Raw genomic sequence first — 27,204 nt, forward strand, 5'->3', positions numbered from 1 at the left:
GACCTCGACTACGCTGATGACATCACTGTCGCTGCTGATTCACCACAAGATGCACAGGACATCCTATGAAGAATCGAAGATATAGCCAGCAAAGTTGGTCTTCTTAGTAACGCCTCAAAAACAAAGTACATGCACATATATCATCGACCGAATGAACAACGAACTCTCAGGGCAGCAAATGGTGAAGTGCTCGAGATAGTTCAAGACTTCAAATACCTTGGCTCATATACTAACACTACCTATGACGTCAGCTGCAGCATTGGACAGGCATGGGCAGCAGCAAACAAGCTTGAGAAAGTTTGGCGCGCCCCGCTGCAACGAAGCACCAACATCCAGCTATGTAAAGCTTCAGTTGAATCGATGTTACTCTATGGGTGCGAGTCGTGGATGCTGACTAGTAGCATGACACGTAAAATCGATGGCAACTACACCAAGCTCCTCCGTAAAACACTCAACATCCGTTGGCAAGACCACATCACAAACATTTAACTACATGGTCATTTGGCAAAAATTTCTGATGTTGTGAAGAAGAGGCGTTTGAGATTGGTGGGTCATGTCCTCCGGCACGAAGAAAAAGCAGCAAATAGCGTCCTAATTTGGAAGCCATCAGAAAGGAGAGTTGGTCGGCCGAACCTGACGTTGATTAATATTGTCTGCAGTGACACTGGGCTGCATACGGACGAACTGAAATCCACCGCAGCTGACAAAGCTGTTTGGGCAAATCTGACAAAGTAACTTTGTTCTTTGTCACTCTGGTTTTGTTTGTTTTTTTGTGATTGTCTGATCAACATGATGTATAAACAGGTAGTAGAGAGGGCCAAAACGATATACAGAAAGACTCCGACATTCGCGGGGGATACATTCCTGGAAAATGCCTGAGGTCGAATCTGTGAATGGCAGGGCAATTGTTCAATGGGAAAAGGGGATAGGTTCCCAGCTGTTCATGATTCAGAAGGGAAAATTTTTAAATTTTCTAACAAGAATGCATATGCTTAAAAATGCTTACAAATGAAAAAAACAACAACAGCAGCAGCAGGTACTGTTTCCAATTTTTATCTAAGATACGTTACAATGCAACTTTTGTTGTTGATAGACAATTTAGAATCCAGTGAACTCAGTAAACCCAGGTGAAGAGGATGCAGGTGAGGATGCTGATGAGTCGTGCACCAAAAGGGGTGCGGATAAGAACGTTGAAGAGTCATGCACTTCTTGAAGGGGAGGCAGAGGGGCCGGGGCGAAAACAAATGGGTGATTGGGAGCTGTTTTTCCGAGTGCTGCAGGTTTCTGTGCAGCTCAACATCATCTAATCCCCTCTTGAACTGGAGGTACCACTCCATCACTAGGTGGGCATCTTGCAACCTGTCAGAGATTGTCCCCATATCCGGCAGCACCTCAGCCAGGAATTTGATGGTCAGATTCGATCTCACCACCTCTGCCTCATCTTCACAGCCCTCCTCGGAAACCTTGATGATGGCCTCCAATTCCTGCTCGGTCAGATCCTCCCCATACGAGGCAATGAGCTCCTCCAAATCCTCAGGCTCCATATTGTCGAAGCCTTCCCTCCCCTCCCCCCTCTAACCTCCCATGCCAACCCGGTAATTTGCCACCTGTCTTTTGTGGTGTCGGGGAAGCCTCTAAAGTCGTTGACTGCCTGTGGCCATAGATTTTGCCAGCACATGTTGATAGTGGAGGCTTTCACTTCATTCAGCGAATCTTTGATGGCGCTGATTAAGTGCGCTATGTTGAGGTCCTTCCAACATTTCCTGATAGTATGGTTGGGGTAGGACTCCATAGCCTCCAAGATGTGATGGAAGGTGCGGCGGGTGCAATACGTTTTAAACGTTGAAATTACCCCTTGGCCGAGTGGTTGGATCAGGGAGATGGTGTTGGGTGGCAGGAAGATTACCTCGACGTTGGGATGGGTCACCTTCAGCACCTCAGGGTGGCCAGGAGTGTTGTCCACCAGCAGGACGACCTTGAAGGAAAGGTTCTTTTCTGCCAGATAAATCTCCACTTGAGGGACTAAACAGATGAGGAACCAATCCAGAAAGATGACAGCTGTTACCCATGCCTTTCTGTTGGCCCTCCAAAATACAGGCAGAGTTTGCTCGTTTTTGCCCGAAAGAGCATGTGGTTTACAGCATCAGGGTTTGATCATGTAGTCCCCTTTGGTGTTGGTGGAAAGGAGAAAAGAGATACACGATTCATGGCAACCTTGAACCCCGATGCTGTCTTCTCTCGCTTCGAGATGAAAGTTCTCGTTGGCATTTTCTTCCAGAACAGGATGGTGTCTGACATTGAAGAACTGCTCCAGTAATACTCCTTCTCCTCTTTGAGCTGCGCAAGTTGAGCATGGAAAGTTGCAGCTGGCTCGTAGTCTGCTGATGCACGCTCGCCTGTGTGCTTCACTTTGTGGAGACCGTACTACTTCTTGAAGCGGACAAACCATCCTCTGCTAACTTGGAAGTGATTGGAGCCACTTGTACCTGCATCACCCATGTTTACAGCAGCACCCGCACCAACCAGACAATTGTACAATACTTTATCTGTTCATGAATCAGAGGTCCGCTTAAAGGCACGATTTTCTGGGCATTGTCCTCTAGCCACACATTCAAGGACTTCTCCTTTCCTTAAATGTGAACGTCCCTAACCAGGGAAACCACTTTGGTGCAGGGTTCTGCATTAGCCATACACTTCAGCAAATCGCCTTCTCATTCTTCTTTATATAGCACACAGTCGACTAGTTCATGCCACAGTGCCTGCCCACAGAGGCCGCACTCTCACCTCTTGATAGTCGGTCAAATAAGCTCCACTTTCTGGCTCAAGCTTATGACCTTTTCTACCTCTTGGTAGCAAACATCTCCTGCACTACTCGTATGCTAAGGACCCATGATGAACAATGTGCGCAAAAAGTCCACGAGAGCGAGGAATCACAGCAGTTCAAGGCAGCAGGACGAGAATAAAGAATGAAACCCAGGGCACCTACATAAGTAGTTGTATGAGGGGTTGTGGGTAGCTGGAGGAGTGATGGGTAGTGTGACCATTGTTCTTGGGGGGATGGTGGTGTGGGGTGGTGGCAGGGGATGTTTAAATGCACACGTAAAGCTGCTTTATGTGCGGTTGTGGGTAATGGTTTATGCATCGTTGGAGGTGGGTCTATGCGTGACAAGTGGAAGGTGGTTTAAGAGCCGTTATGTGTGGGGCTGGTGGTAGTTTTTTTTGCGCCCGCAAAAACCATGAATACGCAAAGCACTGGGCTTTTGCCATCACTACTCTGATCAGCCATTCCTCCACTTCTAACTTCCTCAATGCCCGTGTCACTACTTCACATGGAACCCTATCGAATGCTTTCTCCAGATCAACAAACCCAAGAAACAACTTCTTCCTTTTCTCCATGTACTTGTCCTGCAACTGCCTTACAATAAAAATCGCGTCTGTCGTTCCTCTTCCTGGCATAAATCCAAACTGCATTTGGTCGATCTTCACTTTCTTTCTTATCCTCCTCTCCAACACCCTTTCCAATACCTTCATTACATGCTCTAATAACCTTATTGCTCTATACGGGCCTGTCATCCTTCCGAGGTCGGCAAATTGAGTACCAGCTCACTGGTAATTGGGGCACTGCATCAGCGGCACAAACGCGCTTCCAGAAAAATGGTGCAACCAGCAGCCACAGGCTGCATACGAAACAACAACGGTAATGCATAGCAGGATATTTCAAAATGTTGTGGATGGATTCGGACGAAGCTTATTGGATGAGTTGGGTAGGGGAGAACAACAAGATGATTCGATTTTGGTTAAGGTGAATAACAACTTGATAGGCCAGACTTGCATCTGGCCTATCAGTGGGCTCCAAAACAAACTGTTCAGCCTCATGCATGTACACGGTCTTGAGTGGCGCTCTAGTATTCTCATGTTTGTATTCTCTTGTTCCGCCAATGCAAACCGGAAATTGTAGAATACATTATAAATAAAACAAGACTACCATCTTGTTTTGATTCACAATAAATAAACTTTACCAAACTCCATCCTTTGATGACTGCAGTGCCACAAAGAGGTACAAGCATTTGTCTGTATCAGATGTCTATATCAAGCATACAGTCGTGTAAAATTATAAACAGACTTTTACTGTGACAAAAGCTCAGAGAGGAACTTGTACACATATCACAAGCAAGAAAAGGACATTAGGGAACATTAGGTGCAAGGACTGTTGCAGACAAAGGACACATACATAGAGTGCATGGGGTTTCAAGCAGGGATCCGAGCATTATGAGCCATGTGCTGGAGTGGCAAAGGACAACAGGCAACACCAATAAGAGGGAAGTGACTCATTAGCAAGGATCCCATTATCGCGAAAATTGCTCAAGTTTATAGCTTCAGGAATTTACTTCAGACAACTACAAAAGATATATGCCAAAAGTTACTGATAATGGAGTAGTGGTACTAAGCAAGCAATAAGTAGTGGGATTAGAAAGCGAACAATGGACTATAGAAAAAAACAAGGTATTAATCGACAGTAAACGCTGTGCGAAAGCTTTGCATGACTTGAGTGAGACTGCACAAACAAAGCAAAGAAGTTCAACAGGTAGAATTCATATTAAAATACAAAATTGAGGTGAGTGGTAAGCTTAGACTTTTGAAAGGCTAATAAAGAATAGTTTATGAGATGAACAATTACCATCTGGGGGCCAGGGAATGGATGACCGGTCAAAGAGGATAGGAGTGCAAGACCATATGAAATGTACAGAAAAGGCCACCAACCTGTGTAGTGAGAGATGGCCTCGTGTCACAGCCACCTGAGTGGTGATGTACATTGTACATGTATGCACGGATAACTCCATAATAAATGCAATATGCCAACAAACATCATACAAATCTAATGATTTTTTTTTGTCTGCAAAAAGTTGAGTCTTGGCGAGGATAACTTGGCCCTGCAGAACACACCAGTTTGTGGCTGGCTTCAAAGGCCAGTATGTGACATGTGGATGTCCTGATCAGGTTCTGCTTGATTGTGAGGCAAAGATGCTGATGACTGTGCACATCGGATTTTTATGCGAAAAAATAAAAAATATTTTTTCGAAGGAAAAAAATATTTCGCCCTTTTTCGGGAAAAATAAAATAAAATGCCCTTTTTGGTCGAAAATGTCTGGCAACGCAAAAAAAATGAGGGAATTTTTCGAAATTTTTAACTGTGATCGAAATTTTTAACTGCGATCAAATTTTTTAGCTGCGATCGATCTCAAAAACAAAACGTTGCGTCCACTTGCATGCGTTGCGTCCCCAGCGTGTACAGCAGTGAGGCGGTGTACTACAGTGAGAGAGTGTACACAAAGTGCGAACAAGTCTCCTATCAAGATGAGTGCTGCTCTTCGTGACAAGTGGCTGAAGGAATTCAACGCTGGCGGTGATGGGGCCACCTTCAAGTACGTGTCGAGTGACACGGCTTTCTGTCGAGCTTGTGAAAAGACTTTCCGGGCGAAGCAGAAGTCTGAGCTGGCCCAACATGTCCGAGGAGACCGCCACAAGAGCAACTTGGCCTTGAAGAAGAAGAGGACGGTCACGCAAGCCACCATGGAGGACTTTGGTGGCGGAAAGAGGCACAAGTGCGACGTCGTGGCTCAGGAGCTGTGCCAGGCCATGCTGGCCGCTGGCATCCCATGGTCGAAATTGGAAAACCCTGCCCTCCGGTCGTTCCTGGAGAAGCACATCACTCTCCAGATCCCCGATGAAAGCTGGATTCTAAAGCACTACCTCGACAAGTGCTACGACGAGGCCTTGGCGGGGATCCGTGCCAACCTCGGACAGCAGCCCATCTGGCTGTCCGTCGACGAGACGACCGATTCGGCAGGTCGATATGTGGCCAACATCATCGCGGGACGCTTGTCCAAGGAGGGGTACTTTCGTCCCCACCTCGTCCAGTGCATGTTTCTGGAGAAGACCAACTCCGGGGAGATCGTGCGCGCAGTCAATGACACGCTGCACTATCTTTGGCCTGATTTCAAGCCGGAGTGCCTCAAGGTCCTCGTCAGCGACGCCGCGGCCTATATGATCAAGGCCGGCCATGCCCTGAAGGAACTCTTCCCGGACTTGCTGCATGTGACTTGCGTTGCCCACGCGCTCCACCGTGTCTGCGAGACAGTCCGAGAAATGTTCAAGAACGTCAACGACCTGATTGCCACGACGAAGAAGGTGTTCGTCAAAGCCCCGTCGCGTGTTGTCCTTTGGAAGGAGCAGCAGCCCAATCTTTCTCTCCCCCCGGAGCCCATTCTGACTCGGTGGGGGACGTGGATCGACACCGCGGTGTTTTACGCCGAGCACTTCGAGGCCGTCAAGGACATTGTGGACCAGCTGAACGATGACGACGCGATGGCAATCCGGAGTGCCAAGGACCTGTTCGGAAAGGCGGACATCAAGGTCAGTTTGGTCTTCTTAAATGCCCATGTGTCGTTCATCCCGAAGATCCTTAAGCAGCTGGAGGAGGCCGGCATGGAGCTGGCCAAGGCCTTCCAGCTCCTTGATCAGGCCAAGGAGGAGCTCGAAAAGATCCGAGGCTGCCGTAAGGAGATCCTGCTCACCAAGTTCAAGGCGGTGCTGCAGCGCAATCCCGACATTGGTGTGCTGAGGACAGTGGCTTTGATCCTGGATGGAGATCAGCACGGATCTGAGGTTGGTGTGCCGGCTGGAGTCAAGCTTGCCGACATCCCCCTCTTGAGGTACTGCCCCATCGTCAGCGTCGACGTGGAAAGGTCCTTCTCCATCGACAGAAACGTCCTCACCGACCGCCGACACCGCCTCACCAAGGAGAACATTACCAAGATAATGATTTCAAACACCTACTTTAACCGTTCCTAAAAGGGTCTTGTCAATTTCTTCTAGTCCTCTACTTATCAAACAATGCGGTTGCAATAAAGGTACCTGAACGTCATTTTTAACCTGTTTACTAGCCCAGAGTGCTTAATGTTGTGCAGGAAAAAGCTTACCATTTTTTGTTCTTTTTTTGACTGATTTCTGAAAAACTTGGTAATAATAATAAATGAATAAAACGGGGGAAAAAAATATTTTGGGATTTTTTCACATTAAAAAAAAAATTTCCCGTTTTTCAAAACATAAAAGGCCTATTTTCTTAACATAAAAATCCGTAGTCTACGTGATGAGGGTGAAACCCTCTTCTAAATGTTGTTGAAAGAAGAAGATAGAACAATCTTCCAGTTATCAGACTAGCTTCCGTGCTTCTCCAAATCAGCCGAAAGAGATCCTGCCAGGTGGACGCTGCAGTGAAGTATAATTGGTTCATGAGTTATCAAGTGACCACTATATTCGTCATGTGTTTGCGTCTGTCTATGTGTGTCTGTCCGCAGCATAACTACCCGATGATATCATCCGATCTCGATGAAACTTGGGTGGGAGGTTGATATCATGATCTAGTTGTGTCCTGCCTAGAGTGGGCGTATTGTGCCCATTGTGGGCGGAGCCACGCCCGAAAAAGATGTCTTTTTCGGGGGTAATCAAGTTCAAGCTACATCTTCTCCGAGGGGTTTGGTGGAATCTGACAGGGGTTTCGGTATTTGGTTAGGCCAATGTCATGTGTCTAGACCCACGGAGCTCGATTTTTCATTTTCGCCCCAAGGTCAAGGTCACAAGGTCACAAAATTTACAAAAGTCGATTTTTGATGGTTTTATTACATTGTTCGCTTCCTGATAGGGTGAAATGTCGTACATGATCTTATATGATCACTGCACATCGGATTTTTATGTGAAAAAATCAAAAATATTTTTTCACATAAAACGGCTTTTTTGCGTGCAAAAAAATTATTTTGCTATTTTCGGAGAAAAAAAAAATTTCGCCCTTTTTCGGGAAAAATAAAAGAAAATGCCCTTTTTGGTCGAAAATGTCTGGCAACGCTAAAAAAAAATTGGGAATTTTTCGAAATTTTTAACTGCGATCGAAATTTTTAACTGCGATCGATCTCAAAAACAAAACGTTGCGTCCACTTGCGTGCGTTGCGTCCCCAGCGTGTACAGCAGTGAGGCGGTGTACTACAGTGAGAGAGTGTACACAAAGTGTGAACAAGTCTCCTATCAAGATGAGTGCTGCTCTTCGTGACAAGTGGCTGAAGGAATTCAACGCTGGCGGCGATGGGGCCACCTTCAAGTACGTGTCGAGTGACACGGCTTTCTGTCGAGCTTGTGAAAAGACTTTCCGGGCGAAGCAGAAGTCTGAGCTGGCCCAACATGTCCGAGGAGACCGCCACAAGAGCAACTTGGTCCTTGAAGAAGAAGAGGACGGTCACGCAAGCCACCATGGAGGACTTTGGTGGCGGAAAGAGGCACAAGTGCGACGTCGTGGCTCAGGAGCTGTGCCAGGCCATGCTGGCCGCTGGCATCCCATGGTCGAAATTGGAAAACCCTGCCCTCCGGTCGTTCCTGGAGAAGCACATCACTCTCCAGATCCCCGATGAAAGCTGGATTCGAAAGCACTACCTCGACAAGTGCTACGACGAGGCCTTGGCGGGGATCCATGCTGACCTCGGACAGCAGCCCATCTGGCTGTCCATCGACGAGACGACCGATTCGGCAGGTCGATATGTGGCCAACATCATCGCGGGACGCTTGTCCAAGGAGGGGTACTTTCGTCCCCACCTCGTCCAGTGCATGTTTCTGGAGAAGACCAACTCCGGGGAGATCGTGCACGCAGTCAATGACACGCTGCGCTACCTTTGGCCTGATTTCAAGCCGGAGTGCCTCAAGGTCCTCGTCAGCGACGCCGCGGCCTATATGATCAAGGCCGGCCATGCCCTGAAGGAACTCTTCCCGGATTTGCTGCATGTGACTTGCGTTGCCCACGCGCTCCACCGTGTCTGCGAGACAGTCCGAGAAATGTTCAAGGACGTCAACGACCTGATTGCCACGACGAAGAAGGTGTTCGTCAAAGCCCCGTCGCGTGTTGTCCTTTGGAAGGAGCAGCAGCCCAATCTTTCTCTCCCCCATTCTGACTCGGTGGGGGACGTGGATCGACGCCGCGGTGTTTTACGCCGAGCACTTCGAGGCCGTCAAGGACATTGTGGACCAGCTGAACGATGACGACGCGATGGCAATCCGGAGTGCCAAGGACCTGTTCGGAAAGGCGGACATCAAGCTCAGTTTGGTCTTCTTAAATGCCCACGTGTCGTTCATCCCGAAGATCCTTAAGCAGCTGGAGGAGGCCGGCATGGAGCTGGCCAAGGCCTTCCAGCTCCTTGATCAGGCCAAGGAGGAGCTCTAAAAGATCTGAGGCTGCCGTAAGGAGATCCTGCTCACCAAGTTCAAGGCAGTGCTGCAGCGCAATCCCGACATTGGTGTGCTGAGGACAGTGGCTTTGATCCTGGATGGAGATCAGCATGGATCTGAGGTTGGTGTGCCGGCTGGAGTCAAGCTTGCCGACATCCCCCTCTTGAGGTACTGCCCCATCGTCAGCGTCGACATGGAAAGGTCCTTCTCCGTCTACAGAAACGTCCTCACCGACCGCCGACACCGCCTCACCAAGGAGAACATTACCAAGATAATGATTTCAAACACCTACTTTAACCGTTCCTAAAAGGGTCTTGTCAATTTCTTCTAGTCCTCTACTTATCAAACAATGCGGTTGCAATAAAGGTACCTGAACATCATTTTTTACCTGTTTACTAGCCCAGAGTGCTTAATGTTGTGCAGGAAAAAGCTTACCATTTTTTGTTCTTTTTTTGACTGATTTCTGAAAAACTTGGTAATAACAATAAATGAATAAAACGGGGGAAAAAAATATTTCGGGATTTTTTCGCATTAAAAAAAAAAATTCCCGCTTTTCAAAACATAAAAGGCCTATTTTCTTAACATAAAAATCCGTAGTCTAATTGATCACATACATCATGAAATACAAGTTTTCCAACAAATTTCAGAATCTTTGACCTTTGAAGGTCACAAAGGTCAAAGTTTCAAAGTTGTCGGAATCGAACCGAATTTTCGGTATTGTGTAGCTAACTAACCTCATAACTGATTATATACATTATTTTCTATCATTTCAAGGTCAGTAACCTTCGTTTTGACATTTCCGGGCCTGGCCTGTTTCGGTTATAGTCGGTCCTTTGTCATTGAATACCGTTCGCTCGTGAACCATCGTCGTCTCCCGACTTGTTTGAAATAAAGTGGTAATGGTCAGCAAAATGGTGAGGATAGCATACAAAAGGAGACAGAATAGTAATTACCAAGAACAAAAGTGAACCTAAAACGCTGGCCTTAGGGATGGTGACTGTGGTGAAAATGTAAGTTGAACCCAGGTGTGACGCTCACTTAAACCACTGGGCGGTGTCTATAAGACATGTAGTGAAATTATACCAAGGTGAACCCAGGGTGTGCTTGCTACGGAAGGGGCGTCTATAAGACCTGGGACAACCGGGGCACGCGGACACTCCAGCGGAACTCACTGTGACATAGTCCTGTAGTTGAATGGTATGTACGCCCCTAAATGCTGCGCTGACTGTCCTCTCTGTTGGACCATTGTTATATTGAATCAACCATTGCTGCTCATGAAATACTCTGATTTTAATGCCTGTTGCATGCATGTATTCTTACAGGATGTACTACAGATCTAAATGATATTAAACCTACCCAGAGGTCAAGTCGTGTCTGAGCTTGATTTTCACGACATTTAATATCATTTAGATCGCCGGAATGGCTGACCACAAGATGATCGTGGTACCGATTCTCGGAGCCGACCCTCAGCATCGGAGTTCACTCACTGGCCCCAAACGCTGGAGAATTACTTTGCTGCTCACGAAACAGAGCCCACCGCTGCGATAAAGCTGTCCGTGTTACAGTCGAGGGTCTATCACACTACTCTCGCCGCCGGTCTGCCTCAAAAGGACCGGATGCGATGGGGACCACGCAAGCCTTTTTGCGGGACCGCGTCGTCAAAACGCAAACTGCTCTCCTTAGGCCCGAACGCCGGAGCAGGCATGACGGACTCCGGCAAGGCGCCTGCAGAAGGAGGCCACTGGGAAATGTCCTGGGCCGCAACCCCGTCGGAACGACGGACCCGCTTGGCGCCGAAGGTACGAGTCTAGCCTCGGCTGCTCGAAACGCTAACGGCTCCGTCCGAGAGAATCATCCTAGATTTGCGTGCCTTGGCCCGAGATGAGATTCCCACGCGAGTGATCACGACTCCCATGTCGGCCATGCCTCCACACGGCCGGCACACTCCGACCACTCGCTACTCGGTGGAATCGCCTCCTCCGCACGGGCCGGACACTCCGACCACTCGCTGCTCGGTGGAATCGCCTCCTCCGCGCGGGCCGGCACGCTTCGCCTCCTCCGCGCGGATCGCGCACTGCTCGTCGGGATCACGCCGTGCCTCACACGGCCGGCTCACCCTGACCACTCGCTTCTCGGTGGAACCACCTCCTCCACGCGAATCGCGCACTGCTCGTCGGAATCATGCCGTGCCTCACACGGCCGCCTCACCCTGACCACTCGCTTCTCGGTGGAACCACCTCCTCCGCGCGAATTGCGCACTGCTCGTCGGAATCACGCCGTGCCTCACACGGCCGGCTCACCCTGACCACTCGCTTCTCGGTGGAACCACCTCCTCCGCGCGAATCGCGCACTGCTCGTCGGAATCACGCCGTGCCTCACACGGCCGGCTCACTCCGGCTTCTCGGGCACTGCGCCCTTCGCGGGCACCACTCTGCGAGGCCGGCGATTCTGATCGTGGCTCGTCGAAATCCCACCTACGCGCGAATCGCGCGCTGCCCCATCGCGGGCACAACCCGATCAATCGCTGCACGGTGGAATCACCTCCTACGCGCAAATCGCGCACATCGCGCACTGCGCCCTTCGCGGGCACCACTCTGCGAGGCCGGCAATTCTGATCGCGGCTCGTCGAAATCCCACCTACATGTGGCTACTCAACGAGGCCGGCGAACTCCGCTGCCCGGAATCGCCTCAATGGAGGCTCGCTTGGCACCATGCGAGGACTCGTCGCAGCACGGATGAGTTTCGCCCGGAATCGCCTCAATGGAGGCTCGCTTGGCACCATGCGAGGACTCGTCGCAGCACGGATGAGTTTCTAAGGACGTCGAGCGGGACCTTCATAGCCTTTCACGACACTCGGGCTTATGCTTATGATAGATGATCGTATACCATGTGTATTCTATATGACTATCTATGTCTAAAACTCCGGACAAAACATGGCCCGAAAGCTAAACAAACGAGACGCTACTTCAGGGCGTGATATGTATTTGATCCTTTGACCCGAAAGCTAAACAAACGAGACGCTACTTCAGGGCGTGATATGTATTCGATCCTTTGACCCGAAAGCTAACAAACGAGACGCTACTTCAGGGCGTGATATGTATTCGATCCTTTGACCCGAAAGCTAAACAAACGAGACGCTACTTCAGGTCGTGCAGTCTATCGCTGCCAAGCATGCTCGCCCTCTCGACTCGGCGAAGCCGCACTGGTTCAACGGGCCGAGCTCAACTTTCGGTTTCCCTCGTACGCGGTGCGCCCTAGATAATACTTTTCGCTCGTCGGCCGGGTTCGTATTCCGTACACCGATCTCGAGCCCGCTCGAATGCTGCTGCCCAATGGACGCGAGACTTTAGATTTCGGAGTGCTACTTTACTCCGTCTGGGGATACCGCTCAGCTGGAACTTGCCGTCAAACCCGCCCGCACGCGCCCGAACCAATTGATGACGTCATCGACTAAATCACGCGTTTGCTTTACAGCACCATTTAACTGTTTCCCGCGCTTGCGTCATCAGAGTTCGTCCACCTGGGTACCTCTACAGATAGCAGAAATACTCAATCTGACCGCCCCTGCCCGAAAGTGCGTGTCATAACGTGGCGGCCTTCGAGGGCGACTAGCCAACATCGCGGACTTATGCCGTTAATCGATAAGGCACGGGGCATTTGGGGGTGCACGGTGACCCCATGACACGGTGACATTGAGCGTTGCGCCCGACTCCCTCGTCTCCTGAGCAAGCCACGTGGGCACCGGCCCGCCGGATCGCCCTTGACTCTGGGCTTGTTGCTTCTAGGACAGGTCTCCTGGCTCGCCTCCACACATTTCGAGACTGCGAGATGCCTTGCCCGGCCGCTGCCTGATTGCGTTCCCTCTGACCCAGACTGTGAAGGTCGCTCGACTTCGGTGCGCGATGCGCGGCTGTTATCTCACACTTCACGGGGGGGCGGGGGGGGGGGAGGGATGGATGAGTGAGGGGGTGAGATGTCGATCCATCCATCTGGGCCATCCTCTTGGATGTCGCCCCATCCATCTGGGCCATCCTCTTGGATGTCGATCCATCCATCCGGGCCATTCTCTTGGATCCATCCATCTGGGCCATCCTCTTGGATGTCGCCCCATCCATCTGGGCCATCCTCTTGGATGTCGATCCATCCATCCAGGCCATTCCCTTGGATCCATCCATCTGGGCCATCCTCTTGGATGTCGCCCCATCCATCTGGGCCATCCTCTTGGATGTCGATCCATCCATCCGGGCCATTCTCTTGGATGTCGATCCATCCATCTGGGCCATCCTCTTGGATGTCGATCCATCCATCTGGGCCATCCTCTTGGATGTCGATCCATCCATCCGGGCCATTCTCTTGGATGTCGATCCATCCATCTGGGACATCCTCTTGGATGTCGATCCATCCATCCGGGCCATTCTCTTGGATGTCGATCCATCCGGGACGTTTTCCATTTCTCGATCTCGACGTTTTCTCTCCGGGACACTCCCTCCGGGACGGTAGCCGGTATAGCCGATCTTCTCCGATCCTCTGCGCGCTGTGCTGCGGGTCGGGAGGTTCCCTCCTGGACGGTAGCCGGTATAGCCGATCTTCTCCGATCCTCTGCGCGCTGTGCTGCGGGTCGGGAGGTTCTGCGCGCTTCGCTGGGAAGGCGCATTTCGGTCGTTTTGTGCGTCGTCGTATCTGCCATGCCGGTCGTTCGGGCAGCCTACGGAGGGCACTCGTGGCAAACGTTTTGCTTGAAACTATTTGCCGGAGCTTGTAATTCGTATGCGCTGCCGTCAGAGGGCGCTCGAGTCTCATGATTTCAAAACAGGGGGACTCCGGGGTATCGCGTAACTCTCGTTATGGCTCTCGTCGGTTCTCTCCCTCAGCAATTCCATGACATGGATCTATTGTGGATCGACCATGTACCCTTGAGAGCCAAGGCAGGTACAGACTTACTGTAATGGACTTACTGTAGTGGCCTCCTGTCATGTAATCTTACTTACTGTTACAGCTTACTGTAAAGAGGCTTACTGATTTACACATCTTCCACATCGACACATCTGCCTGAAATGCGTTGCATTGCGACGAATGGACATTCGCTCTTCGACAAGGTACACCTTATGTAATGAGTTGCATATCGCAAAGGTACACCTTATCCAGCACATAGGCCTGTGAGACTAGCCTATTGTGACCCACAGGCTCATCGTCTGCCAGTATCGGACATGTTTGCTAACCAGGCTATGAGTGCGCCTAGAGAACATCTGCCGTCCCTCCCTTCGCCTGATACACCCCTGCCTGAAGCGGTGAGGGCACTGAGGTGCCCCTCCGACACCTGCCTCCAGCGGCTACTCCGAAGCAGGGGACTCCGGATTTGGGGACGACGTACCCGGTAGTTTCCGAACCTGTGCTGGCAGGGTAATTCGCCACACTGACCTCTACGGATGGACCGACTGACCTGTACTACTGATAATGGATTTGTTTCGTATAGCGCTTTCCAGGAAGCCCTAAAGACGCTTTGACAGTGTGCGAAACATAACACAATGGCGCAAAGACAAGAATCAATAGGGATATTTCTTTGACACCCTAATAATGATATAATGACTTCCTCTACCTATTAATGCTGACGCGCGCTCGCTTCCTGCCTAGTGGCAGCATAGTTCTAACGGCGGGGAGAATGTGGTGAAAATGTAAGTTGAACCCAGGTGTGACGCTCACTTAAACCACTGGGCGGTGTCTATAAGACATGTAGTGAAATTATACCAAGGTGAACCCAGGGTGTGCTCGCTACGGAAGGGGCGTCTATAAGACCCGGGACAACCGGGGCACGTGGACACTCCAGCGGAACTCACTGTGACATAGTCCTGTAGTTGAATGGTATGTACGCCCCTAAATGCTGCGCTGACTGTCCTCTCTGTTGGACCATTGTTATATTGAATCAACCATTGCTGCTCATGAAATACTCTGATTTTAATGCCTGTTGCATGCATGTATTCTTACAGGATGTACTACAGATCTAAATGATATTAAACCTACCCAGAGGTCAAGTCGTGTCTGAGCTTGATTTTCACGACAGTGACCTCAAAAAGAAGAGAGCATGAGAATTGAGAAGGTGCCTTCAAAAGTATGACCGTGGGTCTGTCCGGAAGCTCACCTGGATCAGGAACAGTCACTCAAACCCCCTTTAAGGTCCCTTTAGAGTTGAGACCTTTTTTTTTTAATGCTGTGAACAAACTTTGGTACATCATGGGTGATGAAGATTATGGTCAAGTTTCATCGAAATCATGTGTGTAGTTTTGGAGGAGAGCAAATACCTATTTTAGGGGTCAAACCCCTCCAACCCCATCTGCCCTCAGACCCCCTTAATGAGCACAGATTTTGACACGGTCAATACACCTTCGTTAGGCATCAGATATGAAGCTTGTGGCCACATTTAATGAAAATTGTGTGTTTGGTTGAAACGATAATGACTGAAGTGTTTACGGACTCACTCACTCACCTACGGACACTGCTCGATCGCATAAGCTCACCGGACTAAAGTCCAGGTGAGCTAAAACTGCACAATACTTTCAAGAATGGAGCTAACAATGAGAGGTGCAGAGGGTTTAGCAAGAAGAGATGCAGAACAAACAGTGCACGAATCAAACAATACATTTGAAATATGTCAAATGGCAGTACAAGGTTGACATGGACTGTGAAACATGTGAAATAGTCAATGCTGAAGTTTTATGCCATGATACCCTGAGCATTCAGAGTTAAACTAAGACGATTGTGACACAATCAGGTGCGCTGTGGAACAGAAGCACATCATTAAGCTCAATATCATTTACACATTACCAGGTCCCTTACTTGAGAGGATTGTCCAGTCGCGTTTGCTCACATTCTCCACGTCTTAGCAGTAGATGAATTGGAATAGCCGTTTCAGGTAGGGGTGTCATAGAGGTTCTGCAATTGTTATAAAGATCACACAGTCAGAAATGAATGGTGATTAAGAAGAAAAAAAATCAACTCAAAAATTAAGAAAGAAATGGCAAAATAGCCTGGCCAAGCATTCTGGATGACTTTCCTGGAAAGCCACATAAATGTATCCATGTTAAGCAGCCGCATCCAATTATACAGTCCATGGATTCTCAAGGTCTTGTCAAAATTATATCCAAATTAGAACAGCACTCGGTAGAGCCGCCAGGCTGAACAGTTTATGTTTTGTATCCCACTGATAGGCCGGATCTGTATTCGGACCTGAACCAAAATCGAATCGCCTTGTTCTTGTCACCTAACCAACTCATCCACCAAGTTTAGTCAAAACTCGACCATAACTTTTTTAAATATCATGTTATATAATCGCTTTTTGCCCGATCTCTCAATGGCGAAGAAAAATTTTAAAATTAAATAATTATCGTATCCAAATCTATATTCAGATCTTCAACAAATTCGAATAGATTCGTCATTGTCACACACCCAACCTGCCAACCACGGTTCGTCCAAATCCATCCTCAACATTTTGAGATATATTGCTATACAGTATATCGGTTTTAGCCCTATCTCCAATGGTGAAGAAACACTTAAAAATTCTACTAGCCGGATCCGAATCCGAATCTTCACCAAAATCTAATCATTTCGTCATTATCACATACACTACTTCTCTGCCAAATTTCGTTTGATTCCATCCACAACTTTTTGGGATATCTTGTTCACAGACAGACAGATGTGAAAATATAACCTCCATCCACCACGGGTGGAGGAGTTAATAATAGTTATACCCATCATCATACAATTTCCCATGCCCTCCCGATGCAGATTGTTCTTGTTTGTGACACACACACACATATACACATACACACACACACACCAACACTCTCTCATGGAATCAGACCACGATCCTTAGCACAGGATCTTTGAGAGTGAACCGTGAGATTATCGATGCCTGGTACACTGATGAAAAATTCCAACCAACACATCGACTTACATCCCACATACAAAGCACTACGCAATCAATGACAATGTCAACAAAAACGGCAGAGTCATTTGAATGCAGGGAAGCCCTGTGATTGGCAAGGACTTCAACGAATCGATGACATGAACCGTCCCCAACAGAACTTAACGGTTTCACCACCATACTACATGCAACACCTCTGAGGAAGAGAACCAGTTTGCTCTCGAAATGTCAGGCTATTAATAAGGAATTTAAATTGTTTTACTGCTCAGTGTGCTATCCTTTACAATACATATACATGTATGTATGTATATATATATATATATATATATATATATATATATATATATATATATATATACATATATATATATATATATACACTGTATATATATATATATATATATATATATATATATATATATATATATATATATATATATATATATAGTCATCCCTCGCTATATCGCGCTTCACTTTTCGCGGCTTCGGTACATCGCGGGTTTTTCTCGCTAGTATATGTAAAATTATATATCGGATTTTTCATTATATCGCGGGATTCTGCGGCCTATAGGTATTTTTATTTTTTTAGATTTTAATTATTTTTGCGGTAAAATAAGCATTTTCTAGCCTAAAAAATTAATGATAATATAAATAAAAATATAACACATTAATTAAAACCTATATTAAAAGAATATTACAGTAAATCGAAATAAAATACGCATTATAAATGAGTAGACAAAGAATCGCGCATTTTGAAAGTCCCGTATTCTGGGGGTAATTAACCCATCCGTAAGGAGGGTTCTTGGACGGTTCTTCGCTACTTTAAGTAATTTGCAAGGTTGATGCCAAACTGTGTCCTGCAGTTTAATGATCAATATGGTTTTAAGAGTCATCATACTTTGGGTAACCTCTAATTTACAATAACTTATGTTTACAACTTAGAGACACATGATCATGATGACGATTTCGATGATGTTGTCTAAAGCTGCAATTAAATTAAGTCGCTGAGTAACATGAATGACCGAGGTTGTGGAGGATGGGATTTTTCGGTCATTACCTTTTGATACAGATGAGATATCTGCTTCATCACTGCATCAGATCAGGAATAACCACCATCCTCACCTCCTCTCCACCCCCCACTGCTTCCTACAAATTTACCATCAGGAAGCTGCTGCATATGCAAGAGGAAGCTAATGCATTTCTTATTAATTTTCAAAATTAATCATCATCTCTATTTTGAATAGCTCATGAAGACTTCTTTATGCTTAGGCCTCAGGTTTGATTAAAGGCACTTTTGTCAATTATTGCCTTTTGCTTTCAAAAACACAATTTGCATCAATGTAAATACTTTGTTGTACTGTACTTGTGTAGTTCCATGATCATATGTGTATGTTTGTTTGTTAATTAATTGCAATTATAAAAGAACTTGCATCAATGTACTGTACAGCTATATATACACGTACAAATATTTTTCTAATACGTAAGGACTAAGGATGGGTCTCAAAAGTGTGTTTAAGAGTGTAGAAAGGGTTCATAAGAGCGTGGGAAAGGTTTATAAGAGTATGGGGAAGGTTTTTAAAGGCTTAAAATATATAAAAATAATAAAAATTAATATATGATTTCTACTTCGCGGATTTTCACCTATCACGGGGGGTTCTGGAACTTAACCCCCGCGATAAACGAGGGATCACTGTATGTATGTATATGTATATATATATATATATATATATATATATATATATATATATATATATATATATATATACATATATACAGTAGGTTCTAGGCCAGACCCAGACCAAGACCACATTCCCCACATCCTCCTTGCCCCAAAACCGGAAGTGTTCGAATTAATTAATTATTTTATCGATTTTATCGATTTTCTCCCAAATTCCCATTTCCCATGATTTTGTTATTTCCATGATTTGTCGAATAGGGGTTCTGAACCAGACCACCCTCCCCACATCCCCCCTACCCCCAAACCGGAACTGCCTCAACTCAAAAACAGGAAGTGACACCACAAACCGGAAGTGACCAATTAATTAATTATTTTCCAATTTTCACATTTTCTCGATTTTCCCAAATTTTACGATTTCACGATTTTCAAAAAAATAAAATTAATGGATTTTCAAAATTTCTGATTTGTCAGATTTCACGATTTTCTTGATTTTCTTGATTTGTCATTTTCACGATTTTCCCCAATTTTTTTTGTCAGGGTATATAAAATGGCCGAACCCATTTTCAAAATATTTCAAGATATATTTAGCACAATTAGACAGTTGGTTGAATCGCTTCTAATATGTATACAAAATTATAATGCAAATAGAGATAACAACACACATGATAACATCTAATATGTATACAGACAACCTTAGAGATAACAACACACATGAATGATTACCCGCTATATATTTTCAACCTTATATAAAATGGATGATTTTTTACCCGTGTGGGAAAGTAACAACAACACAACAACAACAACATGCATTTTAAGGCCATGCTCCCTGCTAGAGCGGGGGTTAGCCTTGCGGTCCCCATGACAATCTTCTCCATTTTGCCCTATTTTCTGCATCTCTCCTTGTTAACCCCCTTGCCCGCATTTCTTCTTCCACCATCTTTAGCCAAGTCTTTCTCGGTCTTCCCCGTCCTCTACTTCCTTCTACATTAACTTCCATCACTCTTCTCAACCAGTCACTTTCATCCTTCCTCAATACATGACCAAACCATCTCAACCTGTTCCTCTTCACAGCATCAATCACAGGCAATATTCCCATCATCTTTCGCAATTCATCATTTGTCTTCCTCTCTCTCAACGATACTCCGCACATCCATCGAACCATTCGCATTTCCACCCTTTCCAGCCTTCGTTGCTGCTCTACGTTCATTACCCATGTCTCGCTCCCATAAATCATAACACTTCTCACACATGCAGCATACACCTTTCCCTTCAGCTTCAGCAACACTCTCCTCCTCATCAGCACGCCACTCGGTTCCCGAAACTTCTTCCATGCACATCTCACTCGAGCAACCGTTGCCGAGTCTGATCCACCTTCTCCATTCAGGATGTCTCCGAGGTAGCAAAATGTTTTCACACCTTCCAGCTTCACGCCGTCTCCAAGATCCAACTCAACATTTCCTCCATCTGCAGCTCCCTCTGTGCACACCTTACATTTTAATGTAGCTGCCACACTGGTTAATGACCCTCTCAGACCACTACATTTTTGATGAACCCACTCAGCACACATTGTACATTGAATGGAGTTCACTCCGACACCCTTCCTGCACACAGCACACGGCCACTTCCCAGTTCTTTCCACCTCACCACATGCTTTACCACTTGCCATCACCTTTGTCTTTCCGATATTCACCTTCAGACCTTTTGTCTCCATACATTCCTTCCACTTGTTCATCTTTTCCTTCAGTCCATCCATACTTTCCGCAATCAACACCAGATCATCTGCATACAACAACTCCCACGGTAAACCCTCCTTTACGGTCTGAGCCAGCACCTCCATCACAGCTACAAATAGTAGTGGACTTAGTACCGACCCCTGATGCACTCCCACCTTCACCTCAAACTCACCACTGTTCCCGTCCTTCGTCCTTACAGCTGTGCGTGCTCTTTTGTACATTGCCATCACTACTCTGATCAACCATTCCTCCACTCCTAACTTCCTCAATGCCCATGTCAATACTTTGCGTGGAACCCTATCGAATGCTTTCTCCAGATCAACAAACCCAAAAAACAACTTCTTCCTCTTATCCATGTACTTCTCCTGCAACTGCCTCACAATGAAAAGCGCATCTGTCGTTCCTCTTCCTGGCATAAATCCAAACTGCATTTCGTCGATCTTCACTTTCTTCCTTATCCTCCTCTCCAACACCCTTTCCAATACCTTCATTCCATGCTCCAATAACTTTATCGCTCGGTACGAGCCACACTCCAGAGGGTCACCTTTCCCCTTGTATAGAGGGACGAGGGTACTCAGTTCCCAATCCACTGGAATGCGGCCTTCTTTCACCACCAGATTACAGATCTCTGTCATTCTCTTCACACCCCAACTTCCTGCTGCCTTCAACATATCTCCCACAACTCCCGTCGGCCCTCCCGCTTTTCCACTCTTCATTGCTTTTATCGCTTCCTCAACTTCCTTCTCAGTTATCTTCTCTGCCGGTCCTAAAACTGGGTTACTCTCTATGTTGCCATCCCATTCATTCTCTGTATTCAACAGCATTTCCATATATCTTTTCCATCTTCCTTTAATTCCATCTGGGTCGACAATGATTTGTCCCACTTCATCCTTCAAGCAACTCACCCCCATCACATCACACCTCTCTTTCGCTATCTGCTTTGCAATCCTGAATACTGCTTTCTGACCCTCTTCCGAATCAAAGCATTCTCCGAACATTTTCGTACATGCCTCCTGCGCCTTTGCTACCTCTTTCTTTGCAGCCTTCCTGGCTGCCTTATAACTTTCATGCTCTGCTGTTTCTGCTCCCGTACCCTTCGCCTTCTGCCACTCTTTGAACTTCTTCCTCTTCTCGTCAATCCTCTTTCCAACCTCAACATCCCACCACCATGTTTCCGAGTGCCTCGGTGGTCCTTTTGTCCATCCACATACCTCACCAACGGCTCCCAACAGACTAGCTTTCATTGACATCCAACCACTTTCAAGCTCAACCACATCATCCTCTACCCTACTCAGCCTCTCTTTTAATGCCTCCCTTACTGTCACCTCTTTCAACCTCCACACCTTCATTCTCGGTTGGTACTTCACCCGCCGAGCTCTCCTCGCACCTTTCACCCTTATGTCGCAGACAACCAAGTGGTGCTGTGAAACAGCCTCCTCCCCCGGGATCACCTTTGTGTCCCGGAGGTGCCCCCTATCTCGCCGACGCACCATCAGGTAGTCAACGGTTGTCGTCGACCCACCTGACGTGTATGTAACAACCTTATTGTCCTCTTTCTGGAAATGAGTATTACAAATCAACTAATCAGCTCCATCAGCAAACTCCAAAATCCTTTCACCTTCTCCATTTCTCACACCATATCCGTAACCCCCATGAACTCCCTCAAAACCATCCATACTCCTTCCCACATGTCCATTCAGGTCTCCTCCCACCACAACAACTTCCTCATCTTTCACGTTTTCCATCAGCTTCTCTATCGCACACCAGAACTTGTCCTTCTCTTCATCGCTTCGACCAACCTGCGGAGCATATCCCGAGATGACGTTCACCAAGAGCTTTCCAATCATCATTTTCACCATCATCAACCTATCACTCACTCTAGTCACACTCACCACACTGTCTACAAACTCCTCAGAAAACAGGACACCAACACCATTCACGCCCTCTGGGCACCCTTGCCACACAAACTTGTATTTCTATCCCTGCCTACCCTTCACCATTCTCACACCACTTCCCTTCCATCTCGTCTCTTGCACACAACATATGTCCACTCTTCTTCTGACCAATACTTCCACCACTTCTCCTGATCTCCCTGTCATTGTCCCCACATTCCATGTCCCAAACCTCAGAAACCGATCTCCACTTCGGGCTGCACCCTGCCCATATGTATTTGTGATTGTCATGGTTCTCTTTTTGAGGCAATGTTTTTATGGCCGGATGCCCTTCCTGACGCCAAGAAACGTGTGGGAAAGTAAGATAAAATTTAATAACCATAAGAACCTCCCAAATTCGTTAAGATGCCTAATAGTCGGGTCAAGTGGATGTGGAAAAACCTGTTTGCTTTTAAAGATGCCAAAATCCCCAAAATTTTTAGATTATGAAAATTTAATAATTTTCACAGTCTAGTTTTCAGCCAGAGTACCAACTACTATCACAAGGTTTTAATGCCGGGCTTCAAAAAGAAGATACAATCGGGTTATTTAAGCTTCAACGCAAACTAAACGAGCACAACATTGAAGATGTAATACAACTATTTTGTGATACTCCACAAAAATGGAAAAATAAATCAAAACCCACATCACCTACAACCATAACTTGTACTCTCACTGATAATACGGATGATATACCTTCACCTCAAGATTTAGATGAAACAAAAAAGAACCTCGTTATCTTTGATGATTGTGTTAATGAGAAAAATCAAACGGTTATGGACAGCTACTATACAAGGGGGAGACATTCTTCTTGTAATTGTATTTATCTTAGTCAATCATACTTTCAACTCCCTCGTTGCTCAATAAGAAACAATGCTAATACTTTTATTTTATTCAAACTAAATGCATTAGATATAACCAATTTTTGGAGGGATAATTGTTCGACATTTTGTAGTAAAAAGGAATTTGAGGACCATATGAAACATACGACTGAAAAATATAAATATATCGTTGTTAAAGAAGATGATATAATAACTAATAATTTCTTTACATAAATAAAATTAATGCTGAAGAACGAGTAAGAAAATTTAAGGAACATCAACAATTACTTTCAAAAGTTGTTAAACAACAGGAGGGAATAAGGAAGAAACAGAGACAAAAGCTATTAGGTGAAGACGTATTTGAAAGAAAACAAGAGAAGTTTTTTAAACCTCTTTTACAATCTACCGAACAAAAGGGGGTTTCGTTTCAAGTTCCCATGATAGAATATACTCCTAAAAAACTTCATATGATAAAAGATTTTAGTCAAATGACAGAGCAAGAGCTTGGAGATTTAGGAGTATTAAAATATGATAATGAAGACTCATTCCAACAACTTGAGAGAAATCACCCCCCTGATTATGTTGTGCAAGCTCTTCAAAACAATGAATATTTGGCGGATTCAAAAACCAAAGCGGGCCTCACTCCAACAGAAGAGCCAGCAACGTTTTATCTTGTTAGAGAAAAGGTATATATTGTTACAGACGCGGTTTAGATGTTATGATGGGCCGAGCGGATGGTATTACCGCGTCCGAACAGTTACTCCCCGATTAGAACCCGATTCCACCCGACGTTGACCAGATCGCACCGCAGATATTCAATCGGGAAACCTCTAAAGCGACCGAAAGAGAAGGAAAAAGAGAAGAAGACAGAGTACGGAGGAAGAACAGATTTATTATACACACACAAGCAAAAAGAAAGAGCGACCAAAATTATTTACAGCAATGGATGGAAGAAGCAGTCACACAGTGCATCGTTAGCTTAAACTATTCATTTTACTTAACCCCAAGACAACGAGTAGGACAGACGACGTTCACACTTACACGGGGGATATTGCAGGCAGGTAGGGCTTGAGGTGGATGGCTGGAGAGGGAGGCAGGGTCAGAGGCAGCAGCTCTCAATTCCTCGCGGTTTTGGCGGGAAAACCCTCCGTCGCGTATCCGCTGCCGATGCCGTAGACGTCACGCGCTGGCTCGGTCACACCTGCTCCTCTCCTTCTGGTGGAGCCGTCTCCCTCCTTTCAGCGCGTCTCTCCAAAGCTGGTTTCCTTTCCGAGTACCTCTCCTCTTTGGCTTGGAGCGTCTCGCATCTCACCGCTCACAGCTCAGCTCACAGCTCCTTTCGTATGTCACCTCTTCGCTCATCTCTCATCTGGTGAAGCAGTCCCCACCAGTCCCTTTTATTACTCCGGGCGGAATCAAGCCGCCGGCTGCGAGGGCACGCCTACCGGGTCGCTAACCGCGGTGCTGGTTGGCCAAGTGGGGTTGGCTCACTCCTCCCCTCTATGACGAGGTGGAGACACGCCTTTCTTCTCCGAGATTAGCACATGGGCAATGGCGGCTTGCGGGATTGAACACCACTCGCACCCCTTTTGAAAGGAACTTTGGAGAGCGGAGATGTTTGGGGAAATTGAAAGGGCCTAGTGGCCTACGCTTATTTTGTTTGATACAATGCAGAGTCAATTTAGTGGGAAACACATATTTAGCCTACATGGAATAAGGAAATACACTATTTAAAAAGATATATCGTGGCCTGTGTGTAAGTTTCATGGAATTAACTAGGAGGACGGCTGCGACCATTATTTACATTACGAGGGTGTTACACACAACAAAACCATACTTTTCACATTCGTTACACTTCCTCCAAAATTGTTACACTCTTCCAAAACTGTTACACTTCTCCAAAACTGTTACACTTCTCAAAACCGTTACACTATATTTAATACTAAGTTGTTATTCTTAAATTCTAACCGATTACTTATTACATTAACCCCCAGATCAATGTTTCTTCTCACAAAAGATGGATATACTAATTCAAAATATTTTGATGAACCGCTTGATATGGAAAATGTGGAAGATAAGGTATATATTGATGTACTACACTCGCTTAATTATCGCGTTTCTGTTGCCGGTAAAAGCAAGAAAAATGAGAAGGAAAAATATATTCTTAATGCTGTCGATAAACTTGGATTGAGTTCAGGCTCCGGCGTTAGTTTTCTTCCAAGTGACTCATCACAATTAGTTAATAGGCTATTACTGCTGCGAGGTAGTAAGGAGGCGGGAAATAACAATTGTTTTAATTAAGTATAAGCCATTTTAGATCAGTTGATGAATATGAAAATAATTAATAAATGTCAATACAAAGATCTTTTATCTCAAATACAATAAAATGAGAAACAACTCTTAGATTTGATTTTACAACGAGTGATCACACGACTCCATTCCAATACCCGGTACAACTTGATCCCATAAAAGAATATGAAGCGGCGTTATTGTCTATGGAAGCCTATAATACCTTGATTAATATCACAGAAAAGAATAACAAGTTTAGTTATGATCCGAGAACTGGGTATAAAACTATAGAAGTACCCCCCGGAGCTTACGAGATACCTGTACTATGTTCAGAAATTTCACATGTTATGAAAGAACAAGGTGATGAACCAAAAAATATCGAAATAGATACTCAAAAACATACATCAAAATCAACTATTAGACTTGAAAATAATTATAAAATAGATTTCACGATTGATATAATTCATCCCGCGAGATGTTAGGTTTCTCCGCAAAAAAGCTTGAGGATAATAATACGTTTGTCAGTGATAATGTCGTTGACATATCCTCAGGTATAAATTCAATATTAATTCACTGTGATTTGGTTGATGGTGCTTATGACGATGGAGTAAAAACAAATACAATATTTTCATTCAGCGCTTATTCAACTCCAATAGGTTATAAATTCAATATGGAGCCAAATAATCTCACCTATTTACCTGTGTCAGGAAAAACCATTTCTAAAGTAAATTTTAAGATAACCGATCAGGATCAAGGTATGGTTTCTTTCAATGGTGAAATTATATCCATCAGAATTCACCTATGTGAAGTTGTTCAACAATCAACTGTAGATCAGCTACGCGAAGTTCTTCAACAAATAATTGGAAAAATTATATAATAACTATAAACTAATTCATAAATGAACACCCAACTGTTTTTTCTAGAATGTAGTTTTAACACGAGTGATCAAGATCAAAAGAAAACTTATCAAGAGTTAGCGTTTGGAAAAATAGGTCTTGTATTTACTCAGGAAAGAGGGAGTTTCGACATCACATTTTTTTTATTCCGTCAGAGAATTTTTAATTCCGTCAGAATTTTCAATGAAAGATCAATTATGTTTTGAAAAGTTGTTTTGGCCGCCGGACACTAATTATTCACGACTAGAACGAAAAATCAAAGCGGATAAATTGAATAAATTAAAACTAAAATGTTAAAAGTTTTTTTATTCTACTGAGAATAAAAACACGATGGTTGTTGCAAGAAAACATGAGTTGCAAGAAAAGAAAACATAAAATTATTACTAAAGATACGAAAGGTGTTAGTAAAACAGCTGGTAATAGGATTGGGGAAGGTATGTATCTTTCACCGTACTATAAGGGCCAAGGTATGTATCTTTCACCATACTATAAGGGTGAAGGTATGTTTCTTGGGAGAGGATACTATAAGCCCACAAGAGAACGTGGTGTAGGAGATCAATTTAGAAATAAAGGAGATGGGGTAATTGATACTCTAATGGGTATCGGTTCAACTATTCTTAAACATAAAGACCTAATTGGTTCAACCGCTTCTGCCGTGGGAAATGTAGCGG

General features: G+C 45.6%; 1 protein-coding gene across 3 annotated transcripts in view; it reads right to left on the reverse strand.

The window, feature by feature from the left end:
- TENT2 (terminal nucleotidyltransferase 2) overlaps positions 1-27,204 on the reverse strand; it is a 128,248-nt gene that overhangs the window by 71,270 nt on the left and 29,774 nt on the right. For all 3 annotated transcript variants that reach the window (XM_068122547.2, XM_068122546.2, XM_068122549.2), the window contains exon 3: positions 16,099-16,194. In XM_068122547.2, the coding sequence (XP_067978648.1) occupies positions 16,099-16,194 (96 nt within the window). The remainder of the gene's footprint in view (positions 1-16,098; positions 16,195-27,204) is intronic.

Source organism: Myxine glutinosa, chromosome 7 (genome assembly GCF_964187855.1).
Source record: "Myxine glutinosa chromosome 7, kmMyxGlut1.1, whole genome shotgun sequence".
Classification (NCBI taxonomy): Eukaryota; Metazoa; Chordata; class Myxini; order Myxiniformes; family Myxinidae; genus Myxine; species Myxine glutinosa.